At 48.0% G+C, this 18,498-nt stretch overlaps 1 protein-coding gene across 4 annotated transcripts; it reads left to right on the plus strand.

Moving 5' to 3' along the window:
- The first annotated feature begins 8,574 nt into the window (after positions 1-8,574).
- On the plus strand, positions 8,575-18,207 carry ZNF672 (zinc finger protein 672). 4 transcript variants are annotated; one of them, XM_023196568.2, is made up of 5 exons: positions 8,575-8,940; positions 13,159-13,312; positions 14,011-14,105; positions 14,254-14,351; positions 15,734-18,207. In XM_023196568.2, exon 5 carries the CDS (start codon positions 15,963-15,965, stop codon positions 17,319-17,321), a length of 1,359 nt encoding a protein of 452 aa, XP_023052336.1. In that variant the 5' UTR covers positions 8,575-8,940; positions 13,159-13,312; positions 14,011-14,105; positions 14,254-14,351; positions 15,734-15,962; the 3' UTR covers positions 17,322-18,207. The 4 variants fall into 4 exon arrangements, with proteins under 4 accessions (XP_023052336.1, XP_023052337.1, XP_023052335.1 ...); XM_023196569.2 differs by having other exon boundaries at positions 14,036-14,105; XM_023196567.2 differs by lacking the exon at positions 14,011-14,105.
- Positions 18,208-18,498: the final 291 nt, after the last annotated feature.

The raw sequence follows: 18,498 nt of genomic DNA on the forward strand, positions 1-18,498 counted from the left end.
CACAAACTGCTGCCACTTGTCACAAATCTTTGGTAAGAAAACATTATGAATACATAGAATGCCCAGACCTCTAGATCACGTCCTGAGCTTTAGCATCCCCTTTAAAGTCTCCACTGGCCTCTTCCAAGGTTGACTCTCACCCACTGAGACCAGATGTGAATCTATTATGTATAGATTGTAATATAATCCCACAAGAGTTTTTCTGCTGGGTTTGGATAATGTTTTAGGTAGGAAGAGATTGTGCGATGCTGTGCATTGATTTAACCTAAACTTGTTTATTGAAGCCAGCCACAAACATGATGAATTAAAACTTTTGTCTAGAGCTGCACTGTCCGAAAGACCTTTCGGCAAAGAAGGAAATGTTAATCAGCTCTGCACAGTATGGTAGTCTCTAGATACATGTGGCCATTTAGAACTTGAAATGGAGCTAGTGTGATTAAGAAATTGTATTTTTTATTTTAATTTAAATAGCTAAGTGTAGCTAGTGGCTCCTTTCCTGGGCAGCACGTTTTTAGAACCTGCCTTTTCTATATAATTTCTTCAGAATACATACTGAACTTTCACATCTTCAATACAAAACAGCCTCTCAGTATCCACTCTCATTTGTCTTTTCTCCACCTCCTCTCCCTTCCCATTCACCTCTACAGTCTGGCTCCGGATGCTGCCAATTCATAGGAATTACAAAGATAAGGTGATCCATGCTCTCAATATTGTCACATCACTGACATCTGACACTGGGTTATTTCTCTCTTTTTTCTTATTATTTAACTTCTGAGTCACCCTTATACTGGGTTTCCTCTTCTCTGGCTTGTTGATTTATTCGTTTATGCAATATGTCTTTACTGAGTGCCTATTATGTGCCAGAATTTCAGGCAGTGATGAGAAAAAGGACACTATCTCAGTTCCCATGTAGCTGATAGTCTATGGGGCTCATTTTATTTTATTTTTTTTTATTTATTTATTTACTTATTTTTTTGAGATGGAGTCTCACTCTGTCACCAGGATGGAGTGCAACGGAGCGATCTCGGTTCACTGCAACCTCCGCCTCCCAGGTTCAAGTGATCCTCCTGCCTTAGCCTCCTGAGCAGCTGAAACTACAGGCACATGCCACCACGCCCGGCTAATTTTTTTGTATTTTTAGTAGAAACAGGGTTTCACCATGTTGGTGAGGCTGGTCTCCAACTCCTGACCTCAAGTAATCCACCTGCCTCGGCCTCCTAAAGTGCTGGGATTACAAGTGTGAGCCACCACGCCCAGCCGATGGTGCTCATTTTGTAAACTGGTGAGATTCAAACTAATTGGAATACAACCTAGATACATGTTTTACCTTGCAACCCGGTATACCTATATGTGTGTAAATATATTCATTAAAAAGGTACAAGAAAAGATCTTTACCCAAGTTATATGTAAAGCACATTAATATTTTTATACTATTTTTAAATGCTGGTGGAGATCTCTTTTGTTGATTTCATTACCTATTCACAGTTTGAAAACCCTTTCCTAAATGTTACTGTGCCCCAGGCCCTGATGTTAGCCTCTGACCGTCTCATGCTGCCTACTTTCCCTGAGTGCCCTTACCCTAGTGCATGGCTGTAGTCCTTACCCATGGCTACTGTTCCTTCCTTGGTGCTCTGTCTCCACAGACTTTCCACAGATCACATTCTGAGATCCGTCAGCCTTTGAGATACAGCTGGCCTGTCCGAGAGTTGCCTCTCTGTCAGTGGATCCAAATCTGATTTCATCCCCTTTCCCAGATCCTGCTCTTCTGACATTTAATGTTGGTAAATGGTTCTATAGTCCATCTCTTTACTCTAGGGAAAAACCTAGAAGGCACCCCCCACATTGCTTTTCATCACACTGAGTATCTCAGAGAGATGCCTTCTGTTCATCTCATTGCTGTAGCTTCAGCTTAGACTCTTCTCATTTCTGTCATAGGTCACAACCTCAGAAGTCTTCTAAATCAGCGCTTAAGGTGGCACTTAAGCAATGACGGAAGTTACTATATTTGCACTGTCCAACGTGGTAGCTACTAGTCATGTGTAGCTCTTGACCGGGTTTAAATAGCCACATATGGATCCTGTCACAAGGATCCCTCCTAGTTCCTGGCACTAATAAACAAGCAACCCACCCCTGTAGCCTGACTTAGTGAGTGAAATGTAAAAATATGAAAGCCAAATGAAGATGTTAGCAACACCGTCAATTACAATGTAATATCACAAATCAACTTTACTTCTTAGTTAAATAATTTTTTCATAAATTTTTACTTGCAACTTTTATTTCTAATTTTCTCACATAAGTACCCTAAATTGCCTCCATCATTAAAAATTACCTTTTTTAGGGTTTTTTGCCTACCAATATAAGCTATCTTTTTATAGTTCTTAACTTTCTTCCTACTGTCAGTTATATATTTAATAAATACCACCATTAATTGCTGATTAAACATATTAGCGTTGACAAATACATAGTAATAGAAAGCAGATCAGTGGTTGCATGGTGGAGAGGTGGTAGAGATTACAAAGTGGCATGAAGCAACTTGTGGGTAGTGGATATGTTCTCCATCTTGATTGTAGTGAGGCTTTCTTGAGGGTATATATATATATATATGTCAGAACTTTTCAAACTGTACGTTTCAGTGTGTAATTTGTGTATCAATTATACCTCCCTAAAACTTTTTTAAAAATCCAGTTGAAGGCCAGGCGCGGTGGCTCACGCCTGTAATCCCAGCACTTTGGGAGGCCGAGACGGGTGGATCACGAGGTCAGGAGATCAAGACCATCCCGGCTAACACGGTGAAACCCTGTCTCTACTGAAAAATAACAAAAAATTAGCCAGGCATGGTGGCGGCGCCTGTAGTCCCAGCTGCTCCGGAGGCTGAGGCAGGAGAATGATGTGAACCTGGGAGGCGGAGCTTGCCGTGAGCAGAGATCAAGCCACTGCGCTCCAGCCTGGGCGACAGAGCAAGACTCCGTCTCAAAAAAAAAAAAAAAAATCCAGTTGAAAACTTGCTCCCAGAAATATATAATGTAAAATCTACTGATAAATGTTAATGAAAGGGACAGCCTGTATTACACTTATTTGTTTATTTAACTTTTTAGAGACAAGGTCCTGTTTGGTCACCCAAGTTGGAGTGCAGTGGCCTGACAATAGCGCACTGCAGCCTCCAACTCCGGGGCTCAAGCAGTCCTTTTGCCTCAGCTCCCAAGTAGTGAAGACTACAGGCCTCTACCACCATGCCTGGATAATGTTTTGATTTTTGTTTTTGTGAAGATTGGGTCTTGCTATTTTGCTCAGGCTGGTTGTGAATTTCTGGGATCAAATAGTCCTCCTGCCGCAACCTCCCAAACCGTTAGAATTACAGACTTGAGCCCCCATGCTTGCCCTGAACCTATATGACTAAAAATCTTTATTTTTACCCTTGTTAAATCTGCTGAGTTTTTCAGAGGTAAATTACTTCCCCGAGTTGCTTATTACATGTCATAATAAAAACAGCAAACACTTAGGCAGTGTATGCCTTGCACAAGGCCCTGTTCTGGTTTATTCATTTGATCCTCACAAAAACCAACTACAGCAAATTGTACCTTCATTTTACATTGAGGAAATTGACAGACAAGGAGATTAAATAACTTGTCCAAGGTCATACTGCTGCTAAGTGGTGGAACCAGTCTTTAAACACAGACAAAAGTATTTAAGATTTTTAAAAATAACTTATAGCGACACATCATATGTTACGTTTAAATGTATCTACTTACATTTTAAATGCTCTAATTTGGCCGGGCGCGGTGGCTCAAGCCTGTAATCCCAGCACTTTGGGAGGCCGAGATGGGCGGATCACGAGGTCAGGAGATCAAGACCATCCTGGCAAACACGGTGAAACCCTGTCTCTACTAAAAAATACAAAAAACTAGCCAGGCGAGGTGGTGGGCACCTGTAGTCCCAGCTACTCGGGAGGCTGAGGCAGGAGAATGGCGTAAACCCGGGAGGCGGAGCCTGCAGTGAGCTGAGATCTGGTCACTGCACTCCAGCCCGGGCAACAGAGCGAGACTCCGTCTCAAAAAAAAAAAAAAAAAAAAAAAAGCTCTAATTTGTGAAAATAACCAAAATCAAAATACTTTCTAAAGATCCAACAGGTTTGCATGTGATACCATTATTATTTATACTACTGTTCTTTTTTATTTTATTTTTTAATTTTATTTATTTTTTTTTTTTTTGAGATGGAGTCTCGCTCTGTCGCCCAGGCTGGAGTGCAGTGGTGCTATCTTGGCTCACTGCAAGCTCCACCTCCTGGGTTCACGCCATTCACCTGCCTCAGCCTCCCAAGTAGCTGGGACTACAGGCACCCACCACCATGCCCGGCTAATTTTTTCTATTTGTTAGTAGAGACAGGGTTTCACCGTGTTACCCAGGATGGTCTCGATCTCCTGACCTTGTGATCCGCCCGCCTCGGCCTCCCAAAGTGCTGGGATTACAGGCGTGAGCCATGGTGCCCAACCCCTATACTACTGTTCTTAACTTTTTAAAGTGGTTTCAATTATAAAAACTGATTTTATCCTACCTTACATTTTACTTTGAAGCTGATTTTTCCCCTGAGAGTTCTGCTTTGTGATTTTAAGCTCATTTTCTGTATTTTATTTTGTGAACCACTGAGTCTAGATACGACTTTTGAACATAATTTTTATATAGCATAACTCAAAAAAAATTGTCGTTAAGGACTAGGAAGCAATTTGTATTTTAAAGGAAGTTGATCTTCAAATATCCTCTCAACAAATATTCTACTTTTGTGCTATTCCAATTTTATCTAGTTTACTATAGCTCTTCACAATTAGTTTACCTATACAAATGTAAAAATAAGTAAAGTAGCAATCTCTCCGATGGAATCAGTGTTTGAGTCCTTGAAGTTGACCACAGACTGTAAGCAGCACAAACTCCAATAGTTTTCTATTAAGGTTACTGTTGAATTTAAAAGACATTAAATCCTCTATGTCAACCCATTAAGATTAATATGTGTGTCATTGATTTAATTTATGTTTTCACTTATCTTCTTGTTTCCTGAAATCCATTTTGATATGGCTTTACAATATGTTTGCAACTTGAAATTAATACAAACCCTTATTCCATAAACAACAAATAAAACCTTCATTTCAGGATTTAATCAGTACAGTCTTTCCGGTTCTTATTATTCTAAATTGTTAGATTTCACTTTTCTGTGCTTGGTTCTTTCCTCTATTTGAAAACTGTGTCAGTTGACATCTGTGGAGTTATTCCAGGAAGAACTGGGAGCTACCGTCCTTTAGAAGCCAATATTTTTATTGTAACTGAAATTAGAATGTTTGAAGAATGGAAAACATTGTATTTAGCAATATAGGAACAAGATGAATGAAACTGAAACAGTCTTCTCAGTCCTTATACCACTAATAACATGGTAAGGCTTCAGCATCTGATTTTTAGCATTGTGAGTATCCACTGGGCTCACACTTCAGACAGGGATTTGAAATAGTGGTGTATACCTTAGCCCTACTTACTTGCCTTTCAGTTGCCCCCAACTCACTCTCTCAGTCTGGATTGAGTGCATGCTCACTCCTTTCCTGTTCATCTAATCCCTCTGCCTGACCCAGTCCCATCACTTATATTGCAGATATCTCCCAGTGGGGGGTGTGTGTTGGGAGGTGAAAATCATTGTCACCTCCATCCACAGACCCATAACAAAATCCTGGCTACATGCTGAGCCAATGAAGTTTACTGATGACCTACTGCAGAATTACCCTATTCTTCCTCTTGTGCCTTTACACCACTTGGTACTTTGCACATGATGGGATGGCAAGGTCTATGGGGGGGTCTGCCCTTCCTCAGTATGTCCTCAAAGGACTCAGTCTCCATTTCATCTCCAATACTTAGCCCATTTCTTTGCACATACCAGGTGTTCAGAAATGTGCACCCAGCCTCTGACTGATTCTGCCCTCAAGCTTATAATTTAGTAGGAAAAATAAAGTATGCACATTATTCTAAAGTACATGGTGGCCAGGCATGGTGGCTCTTGCCTGTAATCCTAGCACTTTTGGAGGCCGAAGACAGCAGATCACTTGAGGCCAGGAGTTCAAGACCAGCCTGGGCAACATGGTGAAACCCCATGTCTACTAAAATCACAAAAATTAGCTGGGCATGTTGGTGCGTGACTGTAGTCCCAGCTATTTGGGAGGCTGACACACGAGAATCACTTGAACCTGGGAAGCGGTTTCAGTGAGCCGACATCATGCCACTGCACTCCAGCCTGCATGACAGAGCAAGACTCTATCTTAAAGTGCATGGTAAAGGATGTAAATAACAGAGAAAGTGTCTTATGTGTCTTGTGGCTTGCAAAGACAATAAATACTTTTACAATTTCTGGATGAACAATACTAGTTGTCTTCAGAAAGAAGATACAGTTTTCACTTTGAGAGTGGGTTGGCATTTGAACAGAAGCCTGAAGGATAAGTAGGACTTTGGCAGACAAGAAAAAGTGGAGCAATAGGAGAAATGTATGCCAAGCTGAGAGAAATGTAGAAGGTAGGTGGGGAGTGATCTGGTTTAATGAAGAGTTTAAGAGAACAGAATGGAAAGACAGGTTGGAATAGGTGAAAGAGGGTCTTGAATATTACACCAGAAGAGTAAACTTCATTTGGTGGTTGTACAGACTTTTTTGACTGTTACTGAGCAGGAGTGTGATGCAATCAGAACTTTATGGAGATTCATCTAGTACGTTCACAGCTGTTATCTCCAACATCTAGAATACTACCTGGCATATAGTAGACCTTCCATAAATATTCTGAATGTTTACAGAACCACATTAAGAGTTGTCATTTATTGATGTAGATGTGTAGAGAAATAAAACTATTTGGATGTGATATTTTTAGTTGACAGATATAACTTCATCCTTGACCTTTCTTTCACTACCTTTGGCATTCCTGTTACAATTATCATCCCCCACTGTGATGACGTCCATAACATAGGAAACCTAAATCCAGCTTCCTGTTCTTTCCCCGCGTTATTCTTTCCCCTCCAAAGCTACACAGAAGAAAGTCATCTAATCCAGGCCTCTTTCACGTGAAAGTTTGTTAGAATTTGTGTACAGTCATTATGTGCACAAAAAAAGATTTCTCTTTCTAGGTTAAATATCCCCAGCCCCTTTAATTGTGTGACCATCCTAGTCACCATCCTCTTCATGTGTCTGGGATTAGCCCAGTGTGTCAGTGCCCTTAAAAACATGATATCAATACTGAGCAATGAGTCCAGAAATGTCTAAATTAGTACATTTCTCTGGCTTAAAGACTCTGGAAATATCTTCAACTAATCATTCTCTATATAATACTACCTTATCTGTGTATGATTCTTTACAATAAAAATATATGTACTTCAAGCGCATTTTCCATGTCTCTCTCAATGTTCTCGCTTCCTGGTTCAGGCCCTCATCACTCCAGACCTGCATCCTGTATCTTGCTTTTCAGCTTTCTTGCCTGCTGCTACCAGATTTGTCTTCCTTAATCCGTGTTGTCATATGCAGGTCAGCAAACACTCATTGATCATCTGTGGTGTGCTGGCCCTGCGCTCATGCCTCAAGGGATCCATTGTTCATGAGTAGGACAAGGCCTGTCCCTTAAGCTATGGGGGAACAGTATTCATCTGACTCTAACAACAGTAACAACATGCGGGAGGTCGCGCTGCAGCATGGATATATCCTCAGGACTGAGGACAGAGGGGCATTCTAGCATAGGTTTATGGAGATAGCATTTGACTAAGCTTTTACAAATTAAAACAGAGAAGAGGGTAAGAGCTATCCAGTCCAAGCACGGCAGGTCTAAGTGTACACTAATTTAGGGGACCCCCTGAGCAGAGCTCAGGATGTGTAACAGGAAGACTGGTACTAAGTGACCTGGAAAGGAAGATTAGAGCAGTAAAGAAGGACCTTGAGGGCCATCCCTGGGCGTCTGTTCTGATGATACAGGCACACTAAAGGATGGCCAGGCTCCCAAAATGCATTTCTGGAAAACAACACTAGCAGCATTTCCTAGTAGAAGACATTAGGGTCAACATTTGGACAGGCAGTTCAACCAGCAAGCTCATGGGAGAGGCAGCTGGCAAGCCGACGAGGAGTAACCCCTATCCCTGCCATGGCGACTTTGGGCGTGTCATTAACTTGTGGGGTCTTCACCTAAAATATAGGATAAATGCTCATATTTCCCCTGGCAGGGTTGTGGTGAGGTCTGAGAGAGAATAGGTATCCAGTCCCGCCTCACTCATAAGAAGGCGCTAACTTAACTACGGGGATAGCTGCCGCGGCCCCGTCCGCGCCGGGCACTGGCTACCGCGCCGGCAGCACCGAAGGGTACACCTGTGTCCCGCCGGCGGCCGCGGGAGGTGCTGCTAGAAGACTAGACGGTGCGCCGCCTGGCTCCCGGAACTCCGCGGCTGGCGGCTGAGGCGCGCGCCGGGCTCGGCGCCCTTTGCTCTGATTGGGCGGGACGAGGCCCAGGGGTGGGCCGACAGACAAAGAGGGGGCAGGAATTGGTCAAGTCCGGAGAGAGGGCGGGGCCTTGGCGCGCGCGGGAGCCGGGAGTGGGGTCCCCCGGGCTTTCTCTCTTAGCCCCGCCTCCTTCCCGGCTCCAGCTGGGGCCGGCGAGCCTGAGTGGTGGCTACGCTGCTCGCTGGCCTCTCACTCTTCCCAGCAACCGGTGACACTGCCCGCGCGAGACTGACCACTAGCCGGCGCGGGCGAGAGGGACAGGAGCGTGACCTCCCCATCCCGAGGGGCCGGACGCTCGGGCGCCTTCCCGCTCCCCCAACTCGGAGGCCGCGCGCGCCGTTACCCCCTTCCTCGCTCCCCCGCCCCAGTCCCGCAATCCGGGAGGCGGGGGTCGGCAGCCGGCTGAGTGGGAACCGCGCGGTGTCTGAGGAGCCAGTCGGCGACCGGTGAGGGGACTGAAGGGCAGGGGAGGGCATGGGTGGCGCGGGGCAGCTGTCCTCAGCTGTGGCTCTTCTCCTCCCATCCGCCTCGGGCGACTGTTTTCAGCGGCGGTCGGGAGCGCCGCCCGGGCTACGAGTGACGCGGAGATACTGCGGAGCGAGCGATTGGCCGGACACGGCCGCGCGGCCTGCTCCTCCCAGGCCTACCCCTCCGCCTGTCCTCACCGGTCCTCCCCGGGTGACCTTCGGGGCTGGCGTCACCATGCCGAACATCGCCAGGCTGAGCCGGCTTAAGGGGGCAACGGCCGGCACCGGGTTCTGGCAGCGTTAGACGCTCCGCACTACGTCTTTGGTGCCCGGTCTCGCCCTCCGAGTCGGCTGGCGCCACAGGCAAGGGGCTAGGGTAGGCTCGGGGTTGGGGAGGGGCTCGCCCGAAGAAAGTTTGCCCAGCAACTTGTGACGCGCGCCGCCTGAGGCGCCCCAGGATTGGCTGCGCTGCTGTGGGTCACGGAAAGCGACCTGTTCAGGTGCTGTGTTCCTCATCCGCGAATAGTTGTGCCCCGCTCTTAAGTACCAGGCACCAAGTCCCAGATGAGTGCCCAGCTTCCCTTCTTTCATCTTGGAGCGCACAGTTCGCGCAAGTGGAGCTAAGGAAGTCCCATGCTGTGCTGCTCTAATCTTGTGAGGGATTCTTAGGGGTTGAGCCGGGAAGGACTGAAAAGGGCTGCAGACCGTTTAGGATGCCTGGAGTGGAGACGGGAGTTAAGCCCCTTACTCAGAGTCCCTCTTAAGAACTGTCCAGGGCTGGGCACAGTGGCTCATGCCTGTAATCCTCGCACTTTGGGAGGCCAAAGTGAGAGGCTCTCTTGAGCTCGGGAGTTCAAGACCAGCCTGGGCAACATGGTGAGATCCCTCGTCTCTACAAAAAAAAAATAATAATAATGATAATTAGCCGGGTGTGGTAGCACCTGCTCATAGCCCTAGCTCCGCAGGAGGCTGAGGCTGGAGGGTTGCTTGAGTCCAGGAGGGTGACGCTGCAGTGGGACAGTGATCAAATCACTGCATTCCAGCCTGGGTGACAGCAAGACCCCGTCTCAGAAAACAAACAACAAGAAGGACTGTCCTAGGGAGAGTAAATCCTAAGCACCTGATTGGGAAATTCCCAATCAGGGAATTTGGGAAAATTGGATTCCGGACTAATACATCACTTTTAAAAAGCACTGATTACCTCTGTGTGCCCAAGTCCTTGCTAGGCCCAGGGAAGCTGCAAAAGACCTTATAGTCCATTCTCTCTCATCGGGGGTGCTCTGGCCACTCTGGGCTTCAGTGTTGCCTGTGTCTCAAAAGGACAGGACAAACTCCCACTATGTATGTTCTCTCCTTGTCTACATCCATCCCTTCTCTATACTTCCCAGATTTCACAGGAAAATCTTTGTGAAACCAAAACTTCCAAAAGAATGTATTTGGGCTGGGCATGGTGACTCACACCTGTAATGCCAGCACTTTGGGAGGCTGAAGCAGGAGGATTACTTGAGGCCAGGAGTCCGAGACCAACCTGGGCAACAGGGCAAAACCCTGTGTCTACTAAAAATACAAAAATTAGCTGTGGTAGCTCGAGCCTGTAATCCCAGTTCCTTGGGAGGCTGAAGCACAAGAATCACTTGAACCTGGGAGACAGAGCGAGACTCTGCCTCCAAAATAAAAAGAATGTGTTGGCTCATGATCGACTTGAGCACTTGGGCTGAGAGCAAACTGTCATTCCTATTTCCACCAGCTCCTTAGACATAGACTGAATCTGAAGCTGGAAGGAGCAACTTCTTTTGAAGTATTGGTTTTTGTTTCTTTATGGGGGAAGGAAGCAAGGAGTGGCAGTTCTGGTGCTCTGAATTCCATTCCCCATCCGCACCTCCTAGAATAGGACTTAAATCTTTCCGGAGTCGACAGGAATCCCTGTTTCCTGTTACATTCACTGATTAATATATGCTCCTTCCAGCTTCAGATTCAGTCTGACATGTCTACGGAGCTGGTGGAGACAGGAATAACAAGTTCGCTCCTACCCCAAGTGCCTAAGTCTGATCATGATCCAAATACATTCTTTTGAAAGTTTTGGTTTCACAAAGATTTTCCTGTGAAATCTGGGGAGTATAGAGAAGGTATGGATGTGAACAGGGAGGGAACATACATAGTGGGAGTTTATCCTGTCCCGTTGAGACATGGGCAATGCTGAAGCCCAGAGTGGTCACAGCACCCCAGATCAGGGAGAATAAAGCTGAGCAATGAGTAGGAGGGAGGTCTGGAGGCAGGGGGAGCCTCTCTGAGAAAGGGTAGAGAGTCCTGAATGAAGGAGTGAGAGAGCTTTGCCAGTAGAAGGAACTGTAAGTGGCAAGGCCCCAAAACTGCCTCCTGAAAGCCAGGGAAACTTCTACTCCACACCCTATCTAGAGTGGGGAATGGATAGTTTGCTTCTATCTCATCCAGATTTCAGGGCAGTCTAGGGGTATCACAGAATCCTGGAGACAGCAGCATCACTCAGATCCTGAGGGGTAAGAATACAAGGAGAAGCCAGCAGAAGAATCACCGCTCCTGATGCAGCTACAACTCCCACCCTCCCACCGCCAGTTCCTGCCCCTCTTCTCATGGAGACCATTCCAGTCCTGGGTCAGGGCCCCAAGATGAACACGGTGCACACGGAGCATTCCCTGGGGCCCCAAGTGCTGGTTCTTGGGGTTGACATTTTACCCCCTTGTCCCCTGGCTGCCTAGTGCTTCCCTGTGAATTTCAAGCCAGGTCTTTCCCTGCTGCTCAGTGAGCTGCTGCAAGCCTCTTGGGGCCTTTAGGAAGGGGTGGGGCTGCCCTAGGGAGAGTGAGAGATGGGCCATGTGGCCTGCTGACTTACTCCTGTCCCCAGACCCACCTGTGCACTTGTGCTGGATGACTGGACAAGCCTGTATAGGAAGCCCAGGTCACATGGGGGTTACTAATAACACCCACCTCAAAGGACTACTGGGAAGAGGAAAGGGAAACACATGTACAAACGTGAGAGTTCTTGTGTGTTATTACCAGTGATAACAGATGGTTTCACCCTCTGAGAGTCGCAGTGAGAGAAGGTTTTGCATAAGTCACAACCCCAAGTCCCTACCAGGTCTAGATGTCCAGTTTCCAAAACAGCAGGTGGACTTTTCTGGAGAGGGTGGCTAGGAACTAGGGCCTTGGAAAATGAGAGGAATAGCTCTCCTCTATGCTTACTGAAGGTAAGTCAGACAGGGTCAGTGACCTTTTCTCAACTAAAGCCCTCCAAGGACTGAGGTGGGCTAGCCTCCCTTCAAATGTTCCAGGATTTGGAAAGGCCATTTGGACAAGCACTATTCAATAAAAATAAAATGTAAGCCACATTTATCATCTTAACTTTTCTTTAAAAATGGGTAAAATGTATTGTGATTTATTTCATTTAACCTAATATATCCAAAAATATTTCAACATATAATCAATGCTAACCATTATTAATGAGGCGTTTTCATTCTTTTTAAATACTAAGTCTTTGAAATGAGGACAGTATTTGGCTCTTACAAACCAACTCGGTTTGAACCAGCCATGTTTCAAGTGCTCAGTCACCACATGTGGCTCTGGGCTACTGTAGTAGACAGCATAGCATGGAACAGTTTCCCTCAGCCCTATTCCCTGCTGCCCAGACCAGGTTTACCAACTCTGACTTTCAAGATGACCACTGGTTTCTTGTGAATCATGACTTTTTGAGGTCTTTTGTCCCACCCCAGAAATGCTGGCATGGCAGAACAGATAACCAGGGAAGAAACATCTTTATTCTGATGGAAAATAAAGATTTTCAATTATTATTCAATTATTCAGAAACAAAATGACATATGAAACTCAGAAGTTTATCTTGCCACTACTGTAAATAATAGTTTTTCCATTAGCTTATATTCCTTCTTAGTACCTGTTTTGTTTTGTTTTTTTTTTTAGTTATATGTATAGTATTTGTATTAAATGCTTGAAAGGTACTTACATTATTCAACAATGAGAATTTTCGCCAATTTGTACATATTTCCCCTTTCCCTCTTTCCGAACTTCCCTGTACTTTTTTTCCAAAGTGAAAGAAATTTGGTGGTATAGCAACTTTAAAACTCACATTCACAGGAGAGTGGGGATTACGATGATCTAGAAGTCATTCTTTTTTTTTTTTTGGCACAGTAATAACTTTTCTTTCAGGTTTCTACTTCAAGCGTGATCCCCTTGCTTGTGGGATGAGCTCCAGCATGGGGTGAGGTACAGAAGAGAGACTCGAAGAGCCTGCCTTGGGACTTAAGCGCCAAACCTGCACCCTAGCAAGTGTCTTACTCCACATCCGTAATGGAAGGAAATGGTACTGTTGTGTATATGCCGTTTAAGTGTTAAGTGTGCATGTTGGTATGTGTGCATTTGTCTTCCTTGGGCATGTGCCCTGGGAGGCAGTGGCCTGGGAGAGGGTGGGCTCCTAGAAACATGGTTTGAGAGGTGCCATGGTCTCCAGATACCCAAGGAGGAGGCAGAGCACTCAGTGGGGTATGAGTATTGCTTTCTTTGGTATTTGGGATCAGCCACTGAGTCTCCAGGGAAGTTTTTATTTTCAGGAGGGCAAACATTCCTCTGAACCGACATCTAACTAGAATCAGCAGCCAGTGTCTGGGTTGAAAGTCTCTCTGAAGGAACCAAGAATCTCTAAAGTCCACTCCAGCCTGGGTGTGATGGCTCACGCCTGTAATCCCAGCACTTTAGGAGGCCGAAGCAGGTGGATCACCTGAGGTCAGAAGTTCAAAACCAGCCTGGCCAACATGGTGAAACCCCGTCTCTACTAAAAATACAAAACTTAGCCAGATACAGTCATGCGCCTATAATCCCAGCTACTCAGGAGACTGAGGCAAGGAGAATCCTTGAATCCGGGAGGCGGAGGTTGCAGTGAGCTAAGATCGGGTGACTGCACTCTAGCCTGGGCGACAGGGCAAGACTGTCAAAAAGTCTACTCCAGAGCTCCTGCTTGAATTTTTGGTTTAAAAATCATACTAATCATACTCTTTATATAAGATGTCTGGAATTTAAAATACTCTAGAGCTTCTCTCAACCAAAAAAAAAAAAAAAACGTGGAGTCGTGGTGTGGATGAAACAAGAATGGTAAAATGGTGAGTGATTTGTGTACTATTCAGTTTTTTTGTATTTTAAAATGTCCATTAAATAAATACCCTCCTCCTGAAAATATTTCCCTCCCTTTCTTCCCCTGCTCAGTTGTAATTCACATTTTCCCTTTTACTTCATCTCTGCTGGGCACAGCACATCCTACTCCAGAGGCACAAGAGGAGGACATCCCATGCTGGCTACTCCTGCCCAGCGTGGTGGGGGAGCAGAAGCTCCAGAGCCCAGACTTGCAGGTTTGCTGTTTTCACTTTACCCCATTTGTATCCAAAACATAAGGACCCTGTCTATGGGGGTATTTTAACCAAAGGTCTGAGTATTTATGATAAACTTTCATCTGCTAAGAAGAAAGTGACAGCTGACCAATTTATTTTGCGTCCTCTCCCTGATCTGTTGAGCAACAAGGGGCTATACTGTACTAGCAACTAGACCTAATCTCCAGTAAGGCTGGAGACTGACCTGTGGGCCTTGAGAGAAGTAGTCAGTGCTGAGGCTAGCCAGGTGAGGAGGGCAGCCACATTGTGCTCCTGACTAGAGGGCAGGTGAGGTTCTGTGCACATACTACAAAGGCTGACCCTGCTCCCAGACAGCTGCCCGGAGCAACTTGTCAGAAGAATTCAGGGATATCATGTGAGACAAATAGGATAATAGAGCAGATTTGGTCTCCATAAAGGAGTTTTTTTGCTACTCCAGATTCTCAGATTCCTGTGGCTGGGACAGTGAGGAAATGCTGCAGAATGTTCATAAACAATGTTTTTCTTGATCAGATTCATCATATTCAAACCTTCACAAACAACTCGGATATCCTGACAATTATTATAGAAAGGATGCCCCTTCCTTCTCTCCACCCTTTCCTGAAAACGGGAAAAGTGTTTCTCAGATAATGCCACCAACTTCTAATAATGTTTTTTGTGAATTATCTATGCTCCCGTTTTACCCCTTTCCTGGGTCCTGAGTTGCTTTCTCAACTTTGGGGCTGTATACTGACATGGGGTAGTGTGTTTATCAAGTGCTGTTCAAAGCCAAGGAACAATATTTTGGAGTTTCTCAAATACCTGCCCTTGGCCAGGCCCCAGCCCCTTCTGTAACTTCAGGGTCTGAACCCTTTGCTTAGGCTGTGACTGTTTGTGCCTCATCACATTACCCGCTTTGTTCTCCCAGCCCAAGCCTGGCTGGGTTCATGTCAGTGACTCAGGAAAGCTGGGTCTTGGAGGAAGGCGTTGGTATAGTCTAAACGCAGGGGACTTCTCACTGCCCCATCCCGCCTTGGTCATTTCCTCATGTATCCCCAGACAAGGATCCCCATCTAAGGCCAGCAGACAGGCTTGGCGTTCCCTTCCCTCAGAGCAGTGTTGATAGTTCCCATGCTAATGCAAGCTTCCCTTTGAATCCATTCCTGTTTGTTCTCCAGGACACTTGTAGTTTCCCTCCTGCCCTTCCAAGTAGTTCAAGGACACCCCCTCCGTATTTCCAGGATGCCCATGGCTTTGCTTTGTCTTGGGGAAGGGAATCCTGGAGATGGACTACCTAAAGAAGTTGTAACAAATAGGGAGTTCGTGTTCCCCTCTCCATTCCTTACGAGCTGCTGCAGAGGCTCACAATGACCTTCTCCCCACAGGCTCACGGTGCAGGGTGAACCTGGCCACAGCTCACCTCTGGAACAGCCGCAGTGTCTGCCCTTAGAGAAGAACCCTGAAATCAGACCAGTTTTTGCGGCCTCCCCCTTTCCTCTCTGTTACAGTGCCCTTTCCAGGCCTTAAGAGAAGTAAAACTTAGCCACAGCGTCAGGAGGTGGACGTGGACCCCCGAATGTGAGTGGCACGGTTCCCTGTGATCCCATCCTCACCATGTTTGCCACATCTGGGGCAGTGGCAGTGGAGAAGCCTTACGCGTGCAGCGAGTGTGGCAAGAGCTTCTGCTACAGCTCAGTGCTGCTGCGACATGAACGAGCTCACGGCGGTGACAGCCGCTTCCGGTGTCTAGAATGCGGTGAGCGCTGTGCACGGGCTGCCGACCTCCGAGCGCACAGGCGCACCCATGCTGGCCAGACCCTCTACATCTGCAGTGAGTGCGGACAAAGCTTTCGCCACAGCGGCCGCCTTGACCTACACTTGGGAGCACACCGGCAGCGATGCCGCACTTGCCCCTGCCGCACCTGCGGCCGCCGCTTCCCGCACCTCCCGGCGCTGCTGCTACACCGGCGCCGTCAGCATCTGCCAGAGCGGCCCTGCCGCTGCCCGTTGTGCGCCCGCACCTTCCGACAGAGCGCGCTGCGCTTCCACCAGGCGCGGGCGCACCCCCCGGGGACAACCTCTGACCCTGCCGCCCCACCCCACCGCTGCGCGCAATGCCCGCGAGCCTTCCGGAGCGGCGCCGGGCTGCGGAGTCACGCGCGCATCCACGTGCCCCGGAGCCCCGTGCGACCCCGTGCCTCCGACGCCCACCAGTGTGGCGTGTGCGGCAAGTGCTTCGGCAAGAGCTCTACGCTGACGCGACACCTGCAGACGCACTCCGGGGAGAAGCCCTTCAAGTGCCCGGAGTGCGGCAAGGGCTTCCTAGAGAGCGCCACGCTGGTGCGCCACCAACGCACACACACGGGCGAGAAGCCGTACGCATGTGGCGACTGCGGACGCTGCTTCAGCGAGAGTTCCACGCTGCTGCGCCACCGGCGCAGCCATCAGGGCGAGCGGCCACACGCGTGCGCCACTTGTGGCAAGGGTTTCGGGCAGCGCTCCGACCTGGTGGTGCACCAGCGCATCCACACGGGCGAGAAGCCCTTCGCGTGCCCCGAGTGCGGCCGCCGCTTCAGCGACCGCTCGGACCTCACCAAGCACCGGCGCACACACACAGGCGAGAAGCCCTACCGCTGCGAGCTGTGCGGCAAGCGGTTCACGTGCGTGTCCAATCTCAACGTGCATCGGCGCAACCATGCCGGCCACAAGCCACACAAATGCCCCGAGTGCAGCAAGGCCTTCAGCGTCGCCTCCAAGCTTGCACTACACCGCAAGACGCACCTGGGCGAACGGCCAGCGGAGTGCGCAGAGTGCGGCAAGTGCTTCAGCCACAGCCGCTCGCTGTCGCAGCATCAGCGGGCCCACGCGCGCGCCCGCACCGCTGCTGCCGTTGCCATCCAGTCCGCAGTGGGCACTGCCCTCGTCTTTGAGGGGCCGACTGAACACGAAAATCCAGGGTTCTTTGTGTCCTAGTTGAGGGAGGCTTGCTGAGGCTTCTCTAAAGGTGGTTGGGAAGCACCTGTATAATACCACGGGGACAGCTGAGGCAACTGGTAGATGGAGGTTTAGGAAAAGACGATGTGGCCTCCTGCCTTTCCAGTTTCTGTCGGCAGCCCTTCCCTTGGCCTCCTGCCTCGCCTCTGCACCTACTCCCTGTCGGCCCTTTTGCCATCCTGCCCTCGTATAACTCGGATTCTCTCCTCAGGTGTAGGTGCAGGGAGTCCGGGAAACCTTGGACTCCCCTGAGTGCAAGAGCCCAGGTGTTGGTGTGTCCCTTTAACGCCACTGTGCTTTCTGGTGTTTCCGATTTTCCTGCCTTTGTTCTGTCTTCTTTTGTCCCATCTCCTTATTCCAGCCGGCATCTTCTCCTTTCCCGATTACTTTTGTTGTCCTGCCTCTTCCGGTAGTGGTCACAGACTTGGCTGTAGTCACGTTACCAGCCCTGTGGCTTGACTCTTGGTTCCCTGTTAACTCTCTGCCTCTGAGAAATGTGGGTATGGCGGTTGGAAAGCTCACTTCCAGGCAGGATGTCTCCATGCTAGGAGCTGCCTGCACCCTGGCAGAGGTGGCCACTCACGTGAAGGTGGGCAGGGCCCTTAGCATGGCCACACGTCCCCCAGGCAGATCAAGGGTCCTCTCAGAACAATGTTCCCCAGCCAGGTGAGGAACATTTTCACTGGGACTCAGGCCAGAATCACATGTGTCCACAAAGCCAGGCACTGCCAAGTGGAACATGAGGTTATTTCCAAATCATGGGAGCCACCAGTAGGGAGAGGGCAGGATGGAAAATCCCCTGGAGCTGGTCAACAACTTTTTGCTCATGGCTAGTGAAATAAAGTTGTTTGTTTGAGTTATAGATGCCAAGCGCCCCCTTTGTCAAACCTAAGGCTGCTGACCAGAGTTTGGAAGTGATCCATTCAGTTCCAAGGTCTCTTGTACCTTCCCAAGGCAGCTCAGTCATCTTGTGTGGAGGACCACTGCTGATTCCACACTAAAAGGTGAGACTTCAAGGCCTACACGTCGGGTTTTCTCTGTTAATGGCACATACAAGATGGCTCAAAATCATGTCTTTCTGCTCCAGCCAGTCTGCCAGGAGTGACCCAGCACTCCAGATTATTTCTGCCTGCTCTATTTGAGTGGGAGGGTGGGT

This window comes from Piliocolobus tephrosceles, chromosome 1 (assembly GCF_002776525.5).
Source record: "Piliocolobus tephrosceles isolate RC106 chromosome 1, ASM277652v3, whole genome shotgun sequence".
Classification (NCBI taxonomy): Eukaryota; Metazoa; Chordata; class Mammalia; order Primates; family Cercopithecidae; genus Piliocolobus; species Piliocolobus tephrosceles.